General features: G+C 38.9%; 1 protein-coding gene across 1 annotated transcript in view; it reads right to left on the reverse strand.

Annotated features, from left to right (window-relative positions):
• LOC122815150 (probable E3 ubiquitin-protein ligase HERC1) overlaps window positions 1–19,533 on the reverse strand; it is a 5,886,073-nt gene that overhangs the window by 2,201,798 nt on the left and 3,664,742 nt on the right. The window contains exon 44 of the mRNA XM_044087407.1: window positions 6,599–6,828. Coding sequence (XP_043943342.1) covers window positions 6,599–6,828 — 230 coding nt within the window. The remainder of the gene's footprint in view (window positions 1–6,598; window positions 6,829–19,533) is intronic.

The raw sequence follows: 19,533 nt of genomic DNA on the forward strand, positions 1-19,533 counted from the left end.
ACCTGAACAAACTCTCCACATGCTACAATAAAATAGCTAGGTTCACTGCCAATAATAGATCACATTCCCACCAGTGCCAATCCCTAATTAAACTGCACTGGTTAGAATTTCCAAACCTCCTACACTACCACCAACTGATCATAGCCCATCAAATTCTTTTTCATCCAGGGAAGAGCCCTGCCCTTGCTGACATACTAAATTTTCACAACCCCAAAAGGGAACTACGTTCATGTAACAAAAACCTGATTGAAATCAACCCATGCAATAACAGTGCTGGGCAGGCCCTATTGTCTTATGATGTTGCTAAAGTATGAGACACCCTCTCCCACCAGAACTCAGGCTACAAAGTCACACAAGCACCTTCAAGGGCCTTCTTAATTCACACCTCTATGCTAACCCTCTCTGAAACTGCAAAGACCCCCCTTGAAGACCCACTACTCCATTCCATATAAGTGACCCGCTGCATGCCTCCATTGCATACACTATATTCTCACCTGATATGTACTTTTTTTTGTAAATATTGCAAATAGGGGTTCTACTCCTGAGTATCTTATTGTTTTACAAAATTGTTCTTGTACTTCTTTGTTTCTCTTGCCTTGTATACCAGTTTTTTATTGTTATCTAAACCATGTATGTACTCTGTTAACTTCCTTGGAGCTTTTCTCCCCAAGACTCCACTGAAAAGGGACACTTTGTGTCCAGATGGATTTATCCTGATACAATAATGTTAAAATAAAATAAATAAATAAACAGCATCATTCAAGGTCAAAGATCTGTAAAAGGTATTCTAAAATTGCCAATGCTGGAGCATTGAAAGGATTCAAACCTTTGGATGTAGTCCACATACAGAAACATGTCCATTTACTTATTTTTTTCTAATACTGGGCCTCTAGGCAGAGGTGAGGATATGGACTACCCTGTCAAGACAATGAAGGGTCCTTGGCCATTACCAGAATGGAAGTAATCAGGGAGTTAGACACAGGAAGTGAAGGTTCAGCTAAGACTTGCCAGGAAGGGCTTCCAAGATGGCTGCACATTGAGTAACAGCTTAATTTCAGCTTTCTCAGTGTGAAAACAGAAACTCAGAAGACAGAGCTAGTAAACTCAGATTTTTGGGTAAATTTCAGTAACTGGCTAGTAAGTGCACTGCCTGAAAGCCGCAACAAAATAAAATTCGAAAACCTGAAAAAAGTTAAGTCACAGAAGGTCAGGAAAAAACACCGACTGGAAAGATTGGGAAGACAAACTGGAAAAGCAATTTACAAGAAAACAATGCAAAGACATATATATGGCTCCCAAGTATGCAACCAAGTCCAAAAGGTTTAAGATCTTTGCTTGGAAGTGTTTGTACAGGTACTTTTATTCCCAAGTAGACTTCAAAGAATTTTTCCTCAGGTAGATAGCAAATGTTGGAGGTGTGATGATGATTTTAGTTAAATGGGGACATATGTTTTGGGAGTAAAATGAGTTGGCACATTTTAAAAATTCCCTACAGAGTACTCAAGCAGAAATACTTGGTAAGCAAATGGCTGTAAGCATGGACATTATTCTTTTGAACTGAAATAGAGGCTCTGAACTACCTAGATATATAAGGCCTTATTAAGTTTAATTCTGTTGGCTGCCAAAAAAGCAATTAATAGATAATGGAAATCAAAGTCTACACCAACTGGATATTATAACAGAGATAAAAGAACTGGAAGAAGGAACTTTAGAAAAAGAGAAGGAACAAATTACACAGAAGTAAATGGAAATTGTGGGAAACATACATGCATAATAATGATCAGAAGGGGGAGTGAGGTTTAAGGGAAGGCAGGAATTCAGCAATTTTTTGTGATGTTGGACTGATGATAGTAGCAAAGAAAATATATGTGATATATACTGTATTTGAATGGAAAAAATGTTAAAATGGTTTGTTTTCTTTTCTGTTAATGTATGTTTGTCTATGTCTTAAGTGATAATATAATAAAGGTGTTAAAGAAAAAGATTTGGGGTAGCAGTGCCAAGTCAATCTACTCAGAGAGAACTGCTGTCCCAGCCTTCCAAGAATTCTATACCCCTTTATATTCATAGAAAGAAGGAAGATCTACCCTTTTTATTCATCTTGGCTTCATAACCACTTAAACTGCCTCTCTCTTGAACTGTCCTGCTACTCTGTCTTCGTTAAGCAATCTCACAACAAACAACATTATGTATTTAAAACAGAATGCAAGCTTAGCTGTCAACCCTATGATGCTGTATGAGCAAGTTCTGAAGGCAACCAACAGGCACAGCAAGCCACAGTTAGTGAATGTGTGCAAGAACGTACAGTTACTATGAGTACGGACACAGCCATAATATTTGGACCAGAGCAAACATTATAATGACTAGTGTCTTTACAGATATGACAGGAATGCACCGAACGTTCCATTTGTATAACTAAAGTTATATACACTTACTGTCTGGAGTCTTATAAGCCTTGTTAGTGGTGACTGGGTTTCTATGTTTCCACATTGTTTTACCCAATAAGCAATCTCCATTATGAACCACTATCATCCCTAATTACAGCTACAGGTAAGAGCGTAAGCCCACGGGTGCCAATCTTCCTCTCACTTGAATAAATAAATATTATCGACCCTGCTGTAGACTGTTGGATATGATACTTTTATATACTGAGTCTATTTAGTACTAGGTGACATATGTGGGTAACACTGTGTGAAGGGGAAACAGCTGTACAATTCTATTGCACTGTACATAAACTGGGCCAGGACTGAATTGTATCTGTATCAGTCACATGCTTTCAACACAACTCAACACAGCAGTATGGCTGGCTTCTTTCTGTGCATGCTTCCTGTGGTTTCTACTCAATATAACATACCATCATGAGGTAGCATTCTCTGCCTGTTATCTCATGCAAATACAACCAATATTTACTTGCACTGTGGTTACACAGCATCTAAATTACATTTCCTACAGATCATGAAGGCCTGCATGCTTTCTCACCTGCATATGAAGACTGGAAGGTTTCTCAGAATGACAATGAACCTCAGATGCTTTCTCACCTGCATATGAAGACTGGAAGGTTTCTCAGAATGACAATGAACCTCAGATGCTTTCTCACCTGCATATGAAGACTGGAAGGTTTCTCAGAATGACAATGAACCTCAGATGCTTTCTCACCTGCATATGAAGACTGGAAGGTTTCTCAGAATGATAATGAACTTCAGATACTAAAACAAATATAATGTGTGTGTTCAAAGAAAGGAAAAATATTTCTCTAACTTCGGGTGTGGAATAGATAGTTTTCCAAATTGTTTTCAAAGATAATGCTGTTTCTGTTTGGTATTGCGTCTTTAAACAAATATTTCCTTAGAAAAAAATTAAGTGATTTATCTTTTCAAAATTCAGAATAGTGTGCACTTCACTATTTCTTCAGAAGGGATACAGGTACAATACAAAGCTTATGACTTGGCTTCCCTAAGCCAAAATCTCAGTTTAATTCATATCCCAAACTTAATACATGATACGACTCTTTCCTGCTTTATGATAGCTAACTACAAAATTACTACAAAAATGTGCAAAGGTATTTATTATTAATAGATATTAATGCAAACTAATTTTCAAGTGTCTAAAAATACATTCCAGAATATCATTAACAACACATTATTAGTTGAGCAATATGTGGCTGAAAAACTATTCTAAAATGCTAAAAAATGAAAGGGAGCCTTTCTAGAATTCAAGGAGTATGTATTATGTTCTATGTGTTGTTATAACATGGAGAAACAACCAACCAATCACAATCCAAGAAAGAAAGATTCAGCAGTACTTAAGTTTTTAATTACTGAAAACATTTTTAGCAACACAGAAAAGAACCATTGTGGGAATTGTGGGAACAATATATGCAGAGAAGGAATGAGGTTTAGGAGACAGGATTTGAATGAGCCATATAATACTTAACTGCCAATGACTGGAGAGATTCTAAGTGATCTATAATGTTTGCATCTACAGTTGTTTCAATGGTGTCTGTGATGTATAATGTCTGCAACTGAAGTGGTATCAATGTTGTTTGTTTTTCATTTATATAAATGTAAAGATAGCCTATATCATATGTGATAATTTAATAAAGATGTTTATTGGAAAAAAAGAATCATTGTAAACTCCCATTAACTGACAATGACAAAGGCATAGGCAGCGTTTAAAATAGTTGTACTTTCTATTCAATGCTACTGCTGCTTTATTTTAAATATTAAAAAATGAACTCTGCAAAGATGTATCACATTGTGTATTTTAACAATGTGTGACAGATGTGTTTAAATGATACAGAATTTCAAGCACCAGATTACATAAAGCCGACTATATATACTGATAAAAGCAATCAAAAATAAATAGTGCTATTTTTCCAGCAGAATCTAAACTTCTGTGTTTTCTATCCCTGTTTAATACAACAATAAACACTAAATGACAGCATATAACAATGCAACAATAACTTACATTTTACAACATAGCAGTATTTGCACTCTTATAAATACTACTATGTTCATTTATTCTGGGATGCAATACACAGAAGTATTGAAGATAAGAACCTGTTCTTTTGTCATGGAATGGGCAGTTCTTAAATGGGTCAGTCCCCTTGGTCAGACAAAGGAAAGGGATATATCAGCATATGAAGCAAATGAAGATATGTGACCCCGTCACTTCTCCAAATGATTGGAGCATTGTTGCATCACGGACTAAGGGAATAATCATGTTTGATTGTTGTATTGTGTTGCAAAAAGCAGTACAACTTCCATAGGAGTTACTGCTGCAGTTCTTTGCAAAAACACTTGCTTTAAGCATTTTGCACTATACTTCTGCTGATGGACTAGCTTCAGCATTGTTCTGCTGGGCATGACAGCAGTTTTTCTGTAATAGCAAGGACATTGTTTTATGCTTTGTTCAGGCTTGTCCATAGTTCATGTTTCTTAAATTCCATCATCTGCAACACACTATTCCATAGTTTACATTTATGGATTTTGGATTATTTTATTTAACTTACTGATTTAAAATAATTAGATACCTAACATGCAGATAACACATTTGTGTGGAGCTTAACTTGCATATACATCTTGTACCAGCATTTTTCTTTTTTTTTTTTTTTACGTATGCTACTGTACATACAACTGTGACATAGTGCACTGGCATACTTGTGAATTGCATAGAGCTATGCTACATGATTGTGTGGTGTTACCAGGCCTATACCTTGGCATGCTGCATCTATGAATATGGCTTTTGCTTATACATCTGCTTTGCTTTCCAATTTTATATGGACATCCATTATGTGACCAGCTTACCAAATATAGCCTCTACAAATGTGAACAATAATTACCCTGCAATGGATATTGAACAGTGACTAATTTGCTACTACTTTCTTTTGCAACATGATAATCACACACAAACTCAAACAATTTAACGTGTATAAAATGCTTAATAAAAAAGCGGCAAGAGCATGCACTCTGCAATAAGAACAAAGCTATTAGCTGCTGCTAAAAATAGGTTAGAAAGCACTGATGATCCGTTACACACAATTCACTGGCAAAGTGAAGAAAATCATTAATGAAGGAAATACAAGCTTACTCACTGCAACTATTAAGATCAAGAAGGCAGTTAAATTAATAAAGAACAGCATTCAGTACAGTGGCAACTGATTCATAACCATTTCAATCAGTCCCTGTAGACTGGGTGGCAAGGGATGGTACTTCAAAAGAAGTAAGGTCCTGCAAAGTTTAACAACATAATATTAAACCAAAAAGAAGGAACTACCAATCACATAATGATTTTCTGATACCTACTTTATGCTATTTAGAATTACAGGGAAAAACTGTCCTAACAAGCAAAAGATATATGACACAGTAATAATCCTAGATGGGATACCAAGTTCTTTACAGGACAGCCAGATATGCACAAGCGTGGCCCACTTGGCTATCACAGAGGTGGGGGGTGGGATTGTGCACTTATTCAAAGTCACACTAGAAAGTATGATTTCCCTGGTGGAGACAGGGAAAAAAACACCTTTCAAGCTTTAGGGGTGAGACAAGGCTGCATGAATGTAAATGTTCCTTATGGAACTGAGGGGACTACTTTGCAGACAGTCAACTGCACATTCCCACCCCTGTGATATACTGAGTGTGCACACGGAGATTAGGGTCCAAAAAGCAAGAAAGAAAGTCATGAACCATCCCTTATGGCTGCCTGAATGATGACCCCTCCTGGTTAACACTCACCCTGATTATGGGAAATTAATTGGGTAAGAAGGAGCTGATAGAGAGGAAGTAGGGAAAATGGATTTACATAACTTTCTTTTGATTTAAATTGATTGCATGCTATAAAACAACCTGATTACAGTGATCCTATGCTGGTACTCGCAGTTCACTGAAATAACAACAATAGTCAGCAGTGAGGCCTGGTTACAGAACCAGCAATGTACTGATTTTATAGTCTGCCTTGAAATCATTAAGCTGACTAAGCAGTTCATTACATTGAGTATAACAGTTAACTAGCAACCAGATAACAGAAAAAAATTCATCACATATCCAAGTGCATTTGTACCACTTCCCTGTTTTATTGGTTATATCTCTGTACTTACCATACTAGACCAGTTCAGACCCAAGGGCAAAAAAAGGCCATCACTCTCTGACAGAGGTGCTGTTTCTGATGATGGTAGCTCTTCAAGCATATTATCTACTTGTGGATCATCATCAATTCCAAGCTCCACTTCTCGATCCATACACAGATCTGTTCCAGTGTGTGCATGATACTCCACAGCCTCCTGTCCTCTGCTAAATGATGAATGACCCAGTCGCTGATTTCTATGGACTGCATGAAAGAAATATATTTTAAAAGCCTGCTAACATACATAATCAGATCCTTTTTTCCCTCTCCTCAAGTGGTAAAATTAAAAAATACACTGTGCTAAGATTTGCTTACATCATAAGCTAGGAAAGGAGAAGAGAGAATAAATATACTGCATGCAGAGACCATCAGTAAGTTGCAGACAAGCACACAGATAACAATAAAGCCACTAACAGCAGTTCAAAGCTAACTCACTAGAATTAGTAAGACAGCAACAGTTTATAAGAAATGGAATTGAAAACTGCACTCAACTTGTGTCCACCTTTCCTTGAACAGTCATAAAAGGTCACAAATCTCTCTTAGACAATGAAGTACAAACACCTGGATACAGTGTAAGCTGAAGTTTTACAAGAAAAATACAATATAGGCCACATGCATGGCACTCAAGTGTAATAGTATGTCAGATGTACGCTGAACCACTTAGGAAGCATTTACCTTCCACACACATAGATTCCATTTATAATGTACTTCTGTCTCCCAGTGTTGCTACTACACACTTAAGGAACATATAACTGATTTTAGTTGTTGCCTTACATGAACAGAAATAACATTTTAAATAATTATTCCTCTCTCTACTCATGTTGTGTACAAAGCAGGTTGCAGGTACTAATTCAAACAGTTCTAGATGTTCTAGACATAGGTTCACTGGTAATTACTACGACCTTTTCAAGCCTAGCCATACTTTCCCAGTCTATTTGACATTTTTTTTACCACTCATTTTATTGGGGGTACAGCTTGGGTATGGGTGATTGAGCATTTGCAAGCTTCATCTTTCTAACAGTGACACAGGCGGCAGACCAGGGTAAATTTATGACGCCTTATTTACTGATCCAAGTTGCACTTCAAGTGGGGGGGGAGAACTCTGCTTCACATGGATGAGAAACTGTTCCAGAGAAGGGACAGTCTCTGAGAAACATATCTTTCCCTCTAATATGTCTTACTTCTGTTGTAAATGAGGTTTAAGTCTCTAGACTGTGAGTTTCTAATTCTGTTTGTTTTGCAGATGTGCAACAAGTCCATACTGGCTAGATCTGAAGATGCTTTGAAAGCTAGGCATAGAACACCTCTCAGCAGTCTGTTGGAAACTGAGTACAAGGATAAAGCTTTTTTTGAGGAACATCTATGGACTCTCCAGGTATTTAATATGTCTGGTCAGTTACATACTGAAGGGGGCACTGTACTCAATAAGTGGTATAATAAGGGCTGAGTACAATGTAACAATGACATCTTTGGACCTAGATGCCATACCTTGCTTATAGGTTGTGCAGTATCCAATGATTTCCTTACTACAGTGGACACATGATAGTCAAAGGCCAAGTCATTCGCTACAAGCGCTCCCAAATCCCTGACCACAGCATCAACTCTTAGGGGTGTTTCCAGGGGTAGCTGTCTTTCGGAAAGATACTTTTAGGCATTTTTAGCACAGGGTTTTAGATGCGACTCTGACGCCATTTTATAAGTCTGTGCCAGCTCTTACAGGAGGACTTTCTCTTATATTCAGCTGAGTACAATAAGCACAGTCAGCTTATCTTGAATTCACTAATTACCATAACCACTAGAAAACCGGAAAAAAAAAAGTATCAACATTTTGGAAAGATTTTGCAAAAATGCAGACTTCAGTACTCAACTTCATTATCCTCTAATATTTATTGATATGACGCACAGCAGAATGCATTAATCTCATTGGTTATGAGATACTGTACATATCATGCCATGTATAGATGTTTTCATAGGTTCATAGGTTCATAGGTTCATAGGTTAGTACTAAGCTAACTGCTCTTACGAGCCATTTTAAGCCTAGCCAATTATCCCTTCTAAGAATCAAACCCTGCACCTTGTGTTTGTAAGGCAAACACTTTAACCATTAGGCCACCCTCCCAATGTTTTAGGCCACCCTCCCATGTTTTCAGCATGGGTTTTTCGTAAATTTATTGCAGAATGCACTCCTTCATAATACACATTCAAGGCCACTAAGCATCACAAGCAGTGTAACACAACTATAGGACATTCATTCAGATACTCCATCTTGACCAGACTGTAGTGGAAATGTAATTACCAGTGCCTGTTTTAAATCAGTTGCTGAACTGCTAAGACACAAAGTATTATTTCTGAAGAGGAGAGAGCATTCCCTTGCACCACAAAGTATGAGAGTTCCATCTTACATTTCTAATATCTAAATATATTAATGCTGATGTCACACAAACTCTCAGAAAATGGAGAAAGAAGTAAAACAAAAACTACACATTTTCCTTTATAATGAGTTGTCTGACCTCAAAGATACCACTAAACAGTATTTGCAAAAATACCATGGTTTTCATATGGTTAGTCAGCAGCTGTTTTGATCACACAACTACGTGATCAATTTCTTATTTTGGCAATAACACGGGATAACAAAGTTTTATTATTTATTTACTTTTTGGCAGGGCTGCTATGGGTCCTCTAAGGCTGCAGAACTCGGCAAACAAAAGAGGTGATTTTTTTTTCCTTAATTCTCCACCCCCCCATGCTGTGCAACCTTGATGGTAGTATATATAGAGATCTGAGGTACGTGAGGAGGCAACATCCACATGTTTGAAGATCCAGGTGGGTGCTCAAAATAATGTGTTCACGTTTTCTGGATTTTTAACACATGTATTAAATAATCACTTAAGACATGGGCAAACACATAGTAATATCTTTCAGCTTTTCCCGGTTAGGGTTCACCATAGCAGAATGCCAGTCCCCTTATGATTGGCAGTAGATTTTTATGGTGCCGAGGTGCCAGCCCGATGCCCAACCTTCAACGAAGGCACACCCATTCATGCACGCACCTACCTTCATGTCTTTAAACGTCACTCGACCACAGGGAGGACATGTAGACTCCACACAGAAGGTGCTCCAGCCGAGAATCGAACCGGAGAACTTCTTGCTGTGAGGTGACAATGCTAATCGTTGCACCACTGTGGCCTGCACACGGGCAAACACATATTACCAGAAAATAAAATAAACCATATTAGCATTTTTCCATTAAACATCTCATATCTTTTCTTCCTTTGTAACTATTATCAGTCCAATAATATATAAATTACTGAATACTTGTATTACTTCAAACTTCACTTCTCTTTTTAGGTTCATAGGTAGGTAGGTACTAGGCTACTGGCCCAACGGTCTACATAAGCCTAGCCATCAAGGTTCCCTGGCTTACGCCACCCAAGAAAGTTATTTTCCCATGTCACTGTCGAGCAGAGACACAGAAGTGATCCCTGGGATGTATTTCCTATTTCCCATCTACTCATCAAGATTTTTCTTGAAGAGTGCTAATGAAGAACTTTGCTTGACATAGATGGGTAGCCTGTTCCAGAGTATGGGAAGTCTCTGGGACAGGAATCTATCCCTCCAGCATGTCCTGTTTATTGTGGTGACAATGTTTAGGTCCTTAGAACGTGTAGCTCAGAGGGATTGGGATTTCTTTAGGTGTAGCATGTCCAATAGCTCTGGAATTGACATGGCTTTACATGTTAGGCAGAGATCACCTCAGAGTAGGCGATATGCTACGGAGTAAAGCTGGATTTTTTGAGACGGTCAGTGTAGGGCATTTGTTTGAGGCCAGTAATCCTCTTTGTGAGGTACTTCTGTGGCCTTTCCAGCTGCTGCAGATGTCTTGTGAGGTACATTTCAAAGGGGGCATTGTACTCTATAATGGGTCTAATGAGTGTCAGGTAGAGGGTAACAATGACCCCTTTTTTCCTGGATGAGAACCCTTTTATGATGAGGTGTGCCCCGTAGAAGGACTTCCTGACTACTGTGGTGATGTGACTATCAAAGGAGAGACTACTGTCCCCCTGTGCCCCAAGGTCTCTTATCACACATTCGGTGTTAAGTAGATTGCAGCCTATGTGGTAGTTCATGGATACAGAGTTCTTACCAAAGGGGATGACACTGCACTTTTTGGCATTGAGCTTGAGGCCATGGCTCTGACACCAGGCATCTGTCTCAGCGAGGCCCTTCTGTAGGATGTCCACATCATTTGGGGACTTGACTATGGCTCCTAGTTTGCAGTCATCTGCGGACTTCAATAGCCAGAAGCCTTCTGTGTTAGCCTGTACTTCAGAGAAGTAGATACCAAACAGGAGAGGTCTCAGGACGGAACCCTGTGGTACTCCACTTGTCACTGCTTTGAGGTCAGATTTGGAGTCTGCAACTTTTACAGTGTGGGTTCTGTCAGTGAGCCAGTTGGCAACCCATCTTGTGATCTAGGGATTTATACCCAGTTTAGTGAGTTTAGCTATAATTCCAGAATGAGGGATGGTGTCAAAAACCTTGGCGAGGTCAAGATAGGCTGTGTGAACCATCTTACCCTCATCTATGGCTTTGGTGACTGCCTCAAAGTCGTCGATCAGGTTCAGGAGGCATGATATGCCTTTCACAAACCCAAACTGGGTGGGATCCAGAGTTTGGAGGTTACCAATGTCTTTGTTTATGAGTTCCATGATGATTCATTCCATGGCCTTGCAGACCAGGCTCGTCAGGCTAATAGGTCGATAGTTCCCGGGATCAGTGGTGGCTCCCCCTTTGAGGAGTGGGATAACTGTTGCTGTGCACCATTCAGTGGGCACAAAGCCTGGTGCATGGCTATTATTGAACATGGTGCTTAAGTGGGGAGCCAGTTCGTGTAAAACGCACCTTGGGATGTTGTCCGGTCCCATGGATGCTGTGTTTTTGGCTTTAGAGATTGCAGCTTTTACCTGCATAGTTGTGATTACAGGGACTCTGCATTCTTTCTGTATAGATATGGGCCCTTTAGGGGGTGGGGGGGGGTAAAGTTAGCACTGAACCTGTCTGCCAGGATGTTGGCAATATCAGTTGGTTCTGTAATTTTCGTGCCGTTGTGCTGTAACTCAGAGCAGATCTGGGTGCTGCCATTGAGATTCTTCACATAGCTTTAGAATGCATTGTGGTTGTCCTTAGAATTAGTGGTGATTTTGTTTTTGTAGCTAGCTTTGGAGGATCTTATAAGGAATTTCAGCTTCTTACTGAGGCTGACCAGGGAGCTCCTCCATTCATGGGATTTTACTCTCTTTTGCAACAGTTTCTTCCTTCTGTTGTACAGTTTGTTTACGGCAGGGGACCACCAGATTGGCTTCTTTTTTTTGGAGGATAGCGTCTTGGTTCTGTTTGGGATAGCACGATCCATGCACTCGTGTAAGTGCTTATAGAGTGCATTTGTGTAGGATTCAGCAGTTGTAACTGTATTGTCCATCTGCATGGGTGTCATAAAGTTCACCACTTCTGTCTTAAGAAGCATGAAGTTGGCTTTGGAGAAATATTTTACCGTGATTTCCTTAATGGGGGGTGGGGGCGGGATGTGGATATCAAGGGTGATTAGCTTATGGTCGGATCAGACCAACGAGGAGTTGACTTCAGGTGTGGAATACCAGTCACTCATGTTGGTAATGACTAGGTCTAGGATATTGTTGCGCCTGGTGGTGGTGTGGATAAGTTGATCCAGGGCATTGGAGTTTATGAATTACAGAAAGCATTGAGCTAAGGAGTTGGTACACAAGTAGTTTTCCCAGTTAATGGTGGGGTAGTTGAAGTCACCCATTATTAGGGTGTTTGGTTGAACTCTAATATTTTCCAGCACATCAAGAAAAGAGGAGTGGGAATCCTGAGGCATGGTGGGGGATCTGTAGCAAGCTACAATTTGGACTGCAGTTTTGCCCAGAGTTAGTTGCACTTGGATAACCTCGGATGCATTATGCTGAGCAACTAGCCTGGAGGTGTGGGTATCCTTAATGAATATGAACACACCTCCGCCTTTGGTGTTTCGGTCCAGGTTACATGGCCGAAAAATGTGGTACGAGTTATAGCCTGGTAGTGCAGGGGTGCTCTCTGGAGCATTGAACCAGGTCTCAGTCACTGCACAGATATCAATGTTTTCCATTTTAAGGAGTGCCTCGAGTGAGTGCATTTTGAGATTTAGACTTCTAGCATTGAATAGCATTACCCTCAGTTTTTGCTTGCCTGTTCCTGTTACGATGGTGAATTTGTCATTTGAACCTTGCCTAAAAAAGGCACTATAGGGGTAGCAAGAGCTTTAGCCAGTATCTGGAATCCCTGGGGCGACAGCTGCAGGCCATCTGTGGCAAAGCATCGTGGTCTGTCGACCATGTCATTCCAAGATGACAGATACTGGATCCCCTTAGAATGACACCAGAAGCTTAGCCAATTGTTGAAGTCAATCATTTTGTCCTTGTACTGCGGTATCATTCTGGGCGATGGCAGAATGCTACTCAGGGCTAGGGTCATACCTGCCTGGGCTACAAGATTGGAGAGGTCTTCCATGTCTCTTTTCATGTAGTCCAGGGAGGTATGTCTCAGGTCATTCACACCAATATGGACAATAACAGAGTCATATTTGTACTTGTTGTGGAGTGACCTGAGTGCGTGGGTTATGTGGTGGATCCTGGCACCAGACAGGCAGCTGACAGTAACCTTCGCCTTGTTTAGCCTGGTGAGTGGGACATCAGTGTGCCTGACTATAGAGTCACCTATGACTAGTGTGTTGGGTACGTAGTTTTGCTTTATTGGCTGTGGTTGAGTAGCACACTGAGTCTGTAGGCTATGTGTCATTTAGGTTGTGTTGGGGGATGGAGGTTACTTGCGTTTCTGCTTTGGAGGTCTCTGTTGCTAAGACAGATTATTATTGAGAGCATCTACAAATGTTTTTGTGTTACTATGTGTGGATTTTTGTGGTGTAGATTTAGTGAGACTATGTGATGAGTGTGGTGTGGTGCAAATGTTTACCTTCTCCTCATGACTGTCAAGTTCAGTCTGGGTTGGAGAGAGCTTTACCTCCAGTTTGGCTAGATAAGTGTATCTCTCACAGGTTGTAGTGTTGGGTGGTAGGAGAAGAGGGTTGTCTGTGTACATGAGGCAATTTCTACATTGCCTCAAGATGCCCGTATTCATCAGATAGACAGGAGAGAACACTGAGAGGTGACCCTTGGACATGCCTGAATAAAAAAATATTAGTGAGTACAAGAGCTGTTTTTCTCTAAGCAAGCGAGAAAAGTAATTAGTAGCTTATTTAGTGCTTACAAGTTCTGAACAAGTGCTGAGCACGAATAAGCAAATTTAAGTGCTAAAACTAAGAATCTGTATCTGCACTAGACGAGTTACAGGACAGAAACAAGTGCAAATGCAGGCTTTCAAATCAGAAAGTTGAGAGAGAGAGATGGAAGAGATTGCCCAAATAGCCAATAACTACAATTTCTGGGCCAGAACCAGTCCTTATGAGGTAGAAAGGTTACCTAGTGCTTACCACTCCCACTGATAAGCTAGAAGGCTTCCTTCCAACACAGAAAGGCTTGGGGGGGCTCAGAAGCTTACATACAGTCCTGGATACAGCAAATCTGTATCTGGAACACTAGGTTACAGGAAAGAGAGGAAACAGGCTTACATTAAGCTAATGCAGAAAGAGTTTATTAGGTAGAATGTGGTAAAGAGATGGGACTGGGGGAGTGTCCTAGATCAAATCTACAGTGGGGCAGGCAACTGCAAAAGCCACCAAATTTAAACTACAAGCCAGAAATAGGGAAGGTCGGTGGGACAAAACAGTTTCTAAGCAACAATTAACAGTACAAACTCTAAAACCAAAAAATATACTCAGCTATGTATATTTGCAGACAGATTGGAAAGCAGTCTCTCAGAACAGGGAGACAACAGTTTCAACACAGATCTAAGCAACAATTAACAGTACAAACTCTAAAACCAAAAAAATATACTCAGATCTGTATATTTGCAGATAGATTGGAAGGCAGTTTCTCAGAACACAGGTTCCAGCAATGACATGCAGGCTGTTACTAACAGGTCTAATTTTATGCTCTTCCTGAACATGAATCTGCCATCTATTGTTCCCACAATTTCCATTTATTTCTATGCAGTCTGTTCCCTGCCATTACTAAAGATCCTTCTCCCAATTCCTTTATGTCTTTTATAATATTCAGTACTTCCAACACAGGTGGTTTGGACTTTGATTTCTATTTTATAGCAATTTCATTTTTGGCAGTCAACAGAATTAAACTTAATAAGGCCTTAGTAAGTTAATGCAATTCAAATCCCTTGTCCTGTTCCAAAAGAATGATTTCTTTACTTTAAAGATGACTCCCCTGTCTGTTTCTTCTATTCAAACAAAACTTATCAGAAAGGAACTCTCCTAACTTTAATTCTTGCCTCCAGTCTTTCATATTTCCTCCTAACTAACCTTATTACTATAGCAGGGAATGCAAATGCTTTCATTTTCCTACTCATAAAATCCCAGCTTACTCTGTCAAATGCTTTCATTGCATCAAGACCCACTGCAAAAGAGGTGTTTTATTACATTCTGCTTCTCTCTGGATCATCGTTGTTCTATTAGTGTTGCCAAATGTGTGCCTCCATTCCACAAAACCACACCAATCCATATCTATCAATTTGGTCAATACCTTTCTTTTGGCTAGTATAGACAAACACTTTATAAGCATGGTTTAAAACTCATACGGGTCTATATAAAGGTTTGTCTGATGGGTCTTTACCATCTTTAGGTAGGACAGACACCACAGCTTTCTTCCAAGATGTTGGTACTTCCCCTCCTTTTAAAAAACTGTTAAAATCTTCCCAATCTTTATCACTTTCTTTCCTCCTAAATTCCAAACTTCTACAGGAACACCATCTGCTCCTGGGGACTTTCTTGAAGTTTGATTAAATATCACTATTTTTATCTCATGTCCTCCTATCTTAACTAACTGTTGTCCCATATGCCTCTAAACTTTGCATAATTAAGTCTCCCATAAATATTTCCTTGTGCTATTTCTTGATTTCCACATCTCTCTGCTTTATACACGTTTTCATAAAATTTCCAAAATATCTTGAATATCTCTACAAGATCTCTGGTAATTTTTCTTGTTATAGATTCCCTGACTTTGACAACAACTCCAACATTCTGTTGCCTAAGACGTTGTGATAAACATTTTTGTGTTCTAGAGTTATCAAAAAACTGTTGCTCAACAGCAATCTTTCTAAATTCATCCATCTTATCCAGAAACTCCCTTATTTTCTCTTTAGCCCAATGCATCTGAACCTCTTCCTGTTCTGTGAGATTTCCCTTATTCTGCAATGCTTTCAATTCTACCAGCCCCACTAAGTAATTTCTATTACTAATTAACCAAATCTCTTTCTCTCATTTCAAACCTCTTTTAAAACTCCATTTTCATTTTATCCCACTCACTATCTATAACTACTGAAGATATTTCTGTCTTCCTAAAACTCTCAAATAATTTCCACTACCCATTCTTTAAATTCTTCTCTTTTTAACAGGCGGGTGGGGAAAGTGCCAGTGTATCATTTTTACTTCATTACCCTTCATTTTTATCTTGTTTTTATTGGTGCATGATCAGAAATAGTTATTGGATGTGTGTCAAAGCTTTCAATCAAATGCACATGTTCCTGTAAAACATAATTTCTAGCTAGACTAGCCCAGTTATTGTACCTTGGGGAATAATATGTAAATTCTGAGTTCCTACTACAGAATTCATATCATCCATATAATTTCTTCAGAAATCTAACCTCTTTTGTTAAACTGTCCCTTGCAGGTCTCACTGATACAGTCTCACTATTGCAAATCAAATTTCAGTCCTCCACCTATAAATATTGTCTGCTGAAAGCTGAATATTGCTCCCAAAATTTTATTAAGCTCCATAACAGCATTTTTTTCAGTGGAATACAAATGCATGTCGTTGTAATCCTTCTCTCTTCCCAACAGCACCTTACTAACATAAATCTAACATTTTTGCCTTTATTTCCTCATCTAGCACTATTGGAGCCCTTCTAGTAGTTTGTCTAATTACCCCTCTTCTCCTCTGACCCTGATATTCTGTTGGATATCCATTCTGAAATCCTTTCGTTGTCAAATTCACATGCTCATTTTTTTAAAAATATATCTCCTGCAGCATTGGTATTTGCAATCTGCATCTCTTAATACAATTCAATATGCTTTCCTTTTTATCTATACCTGTAAGGTTGTGCACATTCCAGGATAATATGGACCAAACAGCCATCAAGATAAAAAAAGTATTATTTCCACCTTTTATACATGAGTATTTTTTTTTTTGAATCTGTATTTCCAGCTTTTGTATTCACATGCATATAGTAATGCTTGGCAGGCTGCTCTTTTGTACAGTTGCTTCTTCTCATCTCAGTTTGAAATTATGTCATATTTTTCAAGGCATTTTGTATTAATGAAAGCCCTCAAACAAAAGCCTAAATACAAAACACTTCCATCCCATATTAACTTAGAACAGACACAAAACTATGTACATTTTCAAAACATGAAATTTACCCCCCCCCCCACAGAGGGGAACAACTGACCGCAACTGAGCTACAAAATATAAGTATCTTGATTTTTTTTGATTATTCTTACAGATTACTGTTTTTACAATTTAATATATATAAAGCACTTTGTCTATTCAGTATCTTCACAAATCCTTATCTGTTTAAAAACTTTAATTTGTCTCTGTGGTGCTTGCTGTCTGTAGGCTATTCTGTAAACTGAAACATTTCCTCTGTGTAATTATCTCTTGGCTAGTGGGGGCTGGTTCTTTTGTATTCTTGTAAAAAAAAAGAAGTTGTTCTGGTTTTTAAGCCCTAACTGTGGTAGGGTCTCTGTCTTTGCACACAGTGCAGACTGGAGTTGTTGACCGCAACTGAGCTACAAAATATAAGTATCTTGATTTTTTTATTATTCTTACAGATTACTGTTTTTACAATTTAATATATATAAAGCACTTTGTCTATTCAGTATCTTCACAAATCCTTATCTGTTTAAAAACTTTCATTTGTCTCTGTGGTGCTTGCTGTCTGTAGGCTATTCTGTAAACTGAAACATTTCCTCTGTGTAATTATCTCTTGGCTAGTGGGGGCTGGTTCTTTTGTATTCTTGTAAAAAAAAAGAAGTTGTTCTGGTTTTTAAGCCCTAACTGTGGTAGGGTCTCTGTCTTTGCACACAGTGCAGACTGGAGTTGTTGACCGCAACTGAGCTACAAAATATAAGTATCTTGATTTTTTTTATTATTCTTACAGATTACTGTTTTTACAATTTAATATATATAAAGCACTTTGTCTATTCAGTATCTTCACAAATCCTTATCTGTTTAAAAACTTTCATTTGTCTATGTAGTGCTTGCTGTCTGTAGGCTATTTTGCCCCACCCTCCCTCCCTGTGTCTTGCTGTTATACTTGGTGGCTTTGCAGTTTCCCGCCCCTACTGTGACACACCTCCCAGTCTAGTGTCATTAGCTCATTCTGCTTAATACAGAGAGAACATTTGATAAGGCCTTCTGTTCCTCCTTTTTCCCTTTCAAAAAGTAAAACAAGACTTTTTTTTTTTCTCTTTCGCCTGAACCTTCTTGTTTTCTGACTGTCCTTCTCAAACATTTTGGAAATATACAGTATATTTCAGAGCATTTGTTATAACTGTATTTGCTATAACTGATTTAAGTATTTTTTTCTGGCTTTTTGATTATTTACTGCTTAGCGACTGCATTTTAACCTGTTTATACAGCTCTGCATTCTATTTAAACTGTTTTTGTGTTGATTAACTGTTTTGCACTTTTAAAAAGTTATTTGTTGCTTAATTTTACCTGTAGGCTAACACACTCAAGTGCGCTAGCCACTTAAAAGCATTTACTGTCTGTTTTTCCTCTGTTTTCTGCAAAAAAGAAAAAAAACAAAAAAGAAAATCTTGTTTTCCCGCCTTACTGAACTAGAATAGTCCAGTCTTTAGAGTTTGCTGATCTCTGGGCTTTGTCTTGGTTCCTGTGCTATTCCATATCCTTATTTGGATAAAAGGAAGCATCTTTGTTCACCAGTGGGAGTGGGGAGCACTGAGCGGCCTATTTGTCCCTAGAGGAGTGGTTCCAGCCAGAAACTTGTAGTCTATTGGCCATTTTGGGTCAATTCCTAGCTCTTTTCAGCCCCCTGTAATAAAGCCCGCTTTAGCATGCTTTTTAAACTTGTATTCAACTCAGCACAGCTCCTCGTGGTGTCCTGCAGAGTTCTACAAGCAGCAGAGAGCAAAAGAGTGACTTTTTCCTGATTTAACTATTTTTTTCTGGCTTTTTGATTATTTACTGCTTAGCGACTGCATTTTCACCAGTTTATACAGCTCTGCATTCTATTTAAACTGTTTTTGTGTTGATTAACTGTTTTGCACTTTTAAAAAAGTTATTTGTTGCTTAATTTTACCTGTAGGCTAACACACTCAAGTGCGCTAGCCGTTTAAAAGCATTTATAGCATTTACTGCCTGTTTTTCCTCTGTTTTCTGCAAAAAAAAAAAAAAAAAAGCATCTTGTTTTCCCGCCTTACTGAACTAGAACAGTCCAGTCTTCAGAGTTTGCTGATCTCTGGGCTTTGGCTTGGTTCCTGTGCTATTCCATATCCTATTTGGATAAAGGGAAGCTTCTTTGTTCACCAGTGGGAGTGGGGAGCACTGAGCAGCCTATTTGTCCCTAGAGCAGTGGTTCCAGCCAGAAACTTGTAGTCTATTGGCCATTTTGGGTCAATTCCTAGCTCTTTTCAACCCCCTGCTATAAAGCCCGCTGTAGCGAGCTTTTGCGTGATTTCGCGCGGAGTTGCCCATAGAGCACCATCGG

This window comes from Protopterus annectens, chromosome 1.part1 (assembly GCF_019279795.1).
Source record: "Protopterus annectens isolate FY-2018-M chromosome 1.part1, PAN1.0, whole genome shotgun sequence".
Taxonomy (NCBI): Eukaryota; Metazoa; Chordata; order Ceratodontiformes; family Protopteridae; genus Protopterus; species Protopterus annectens.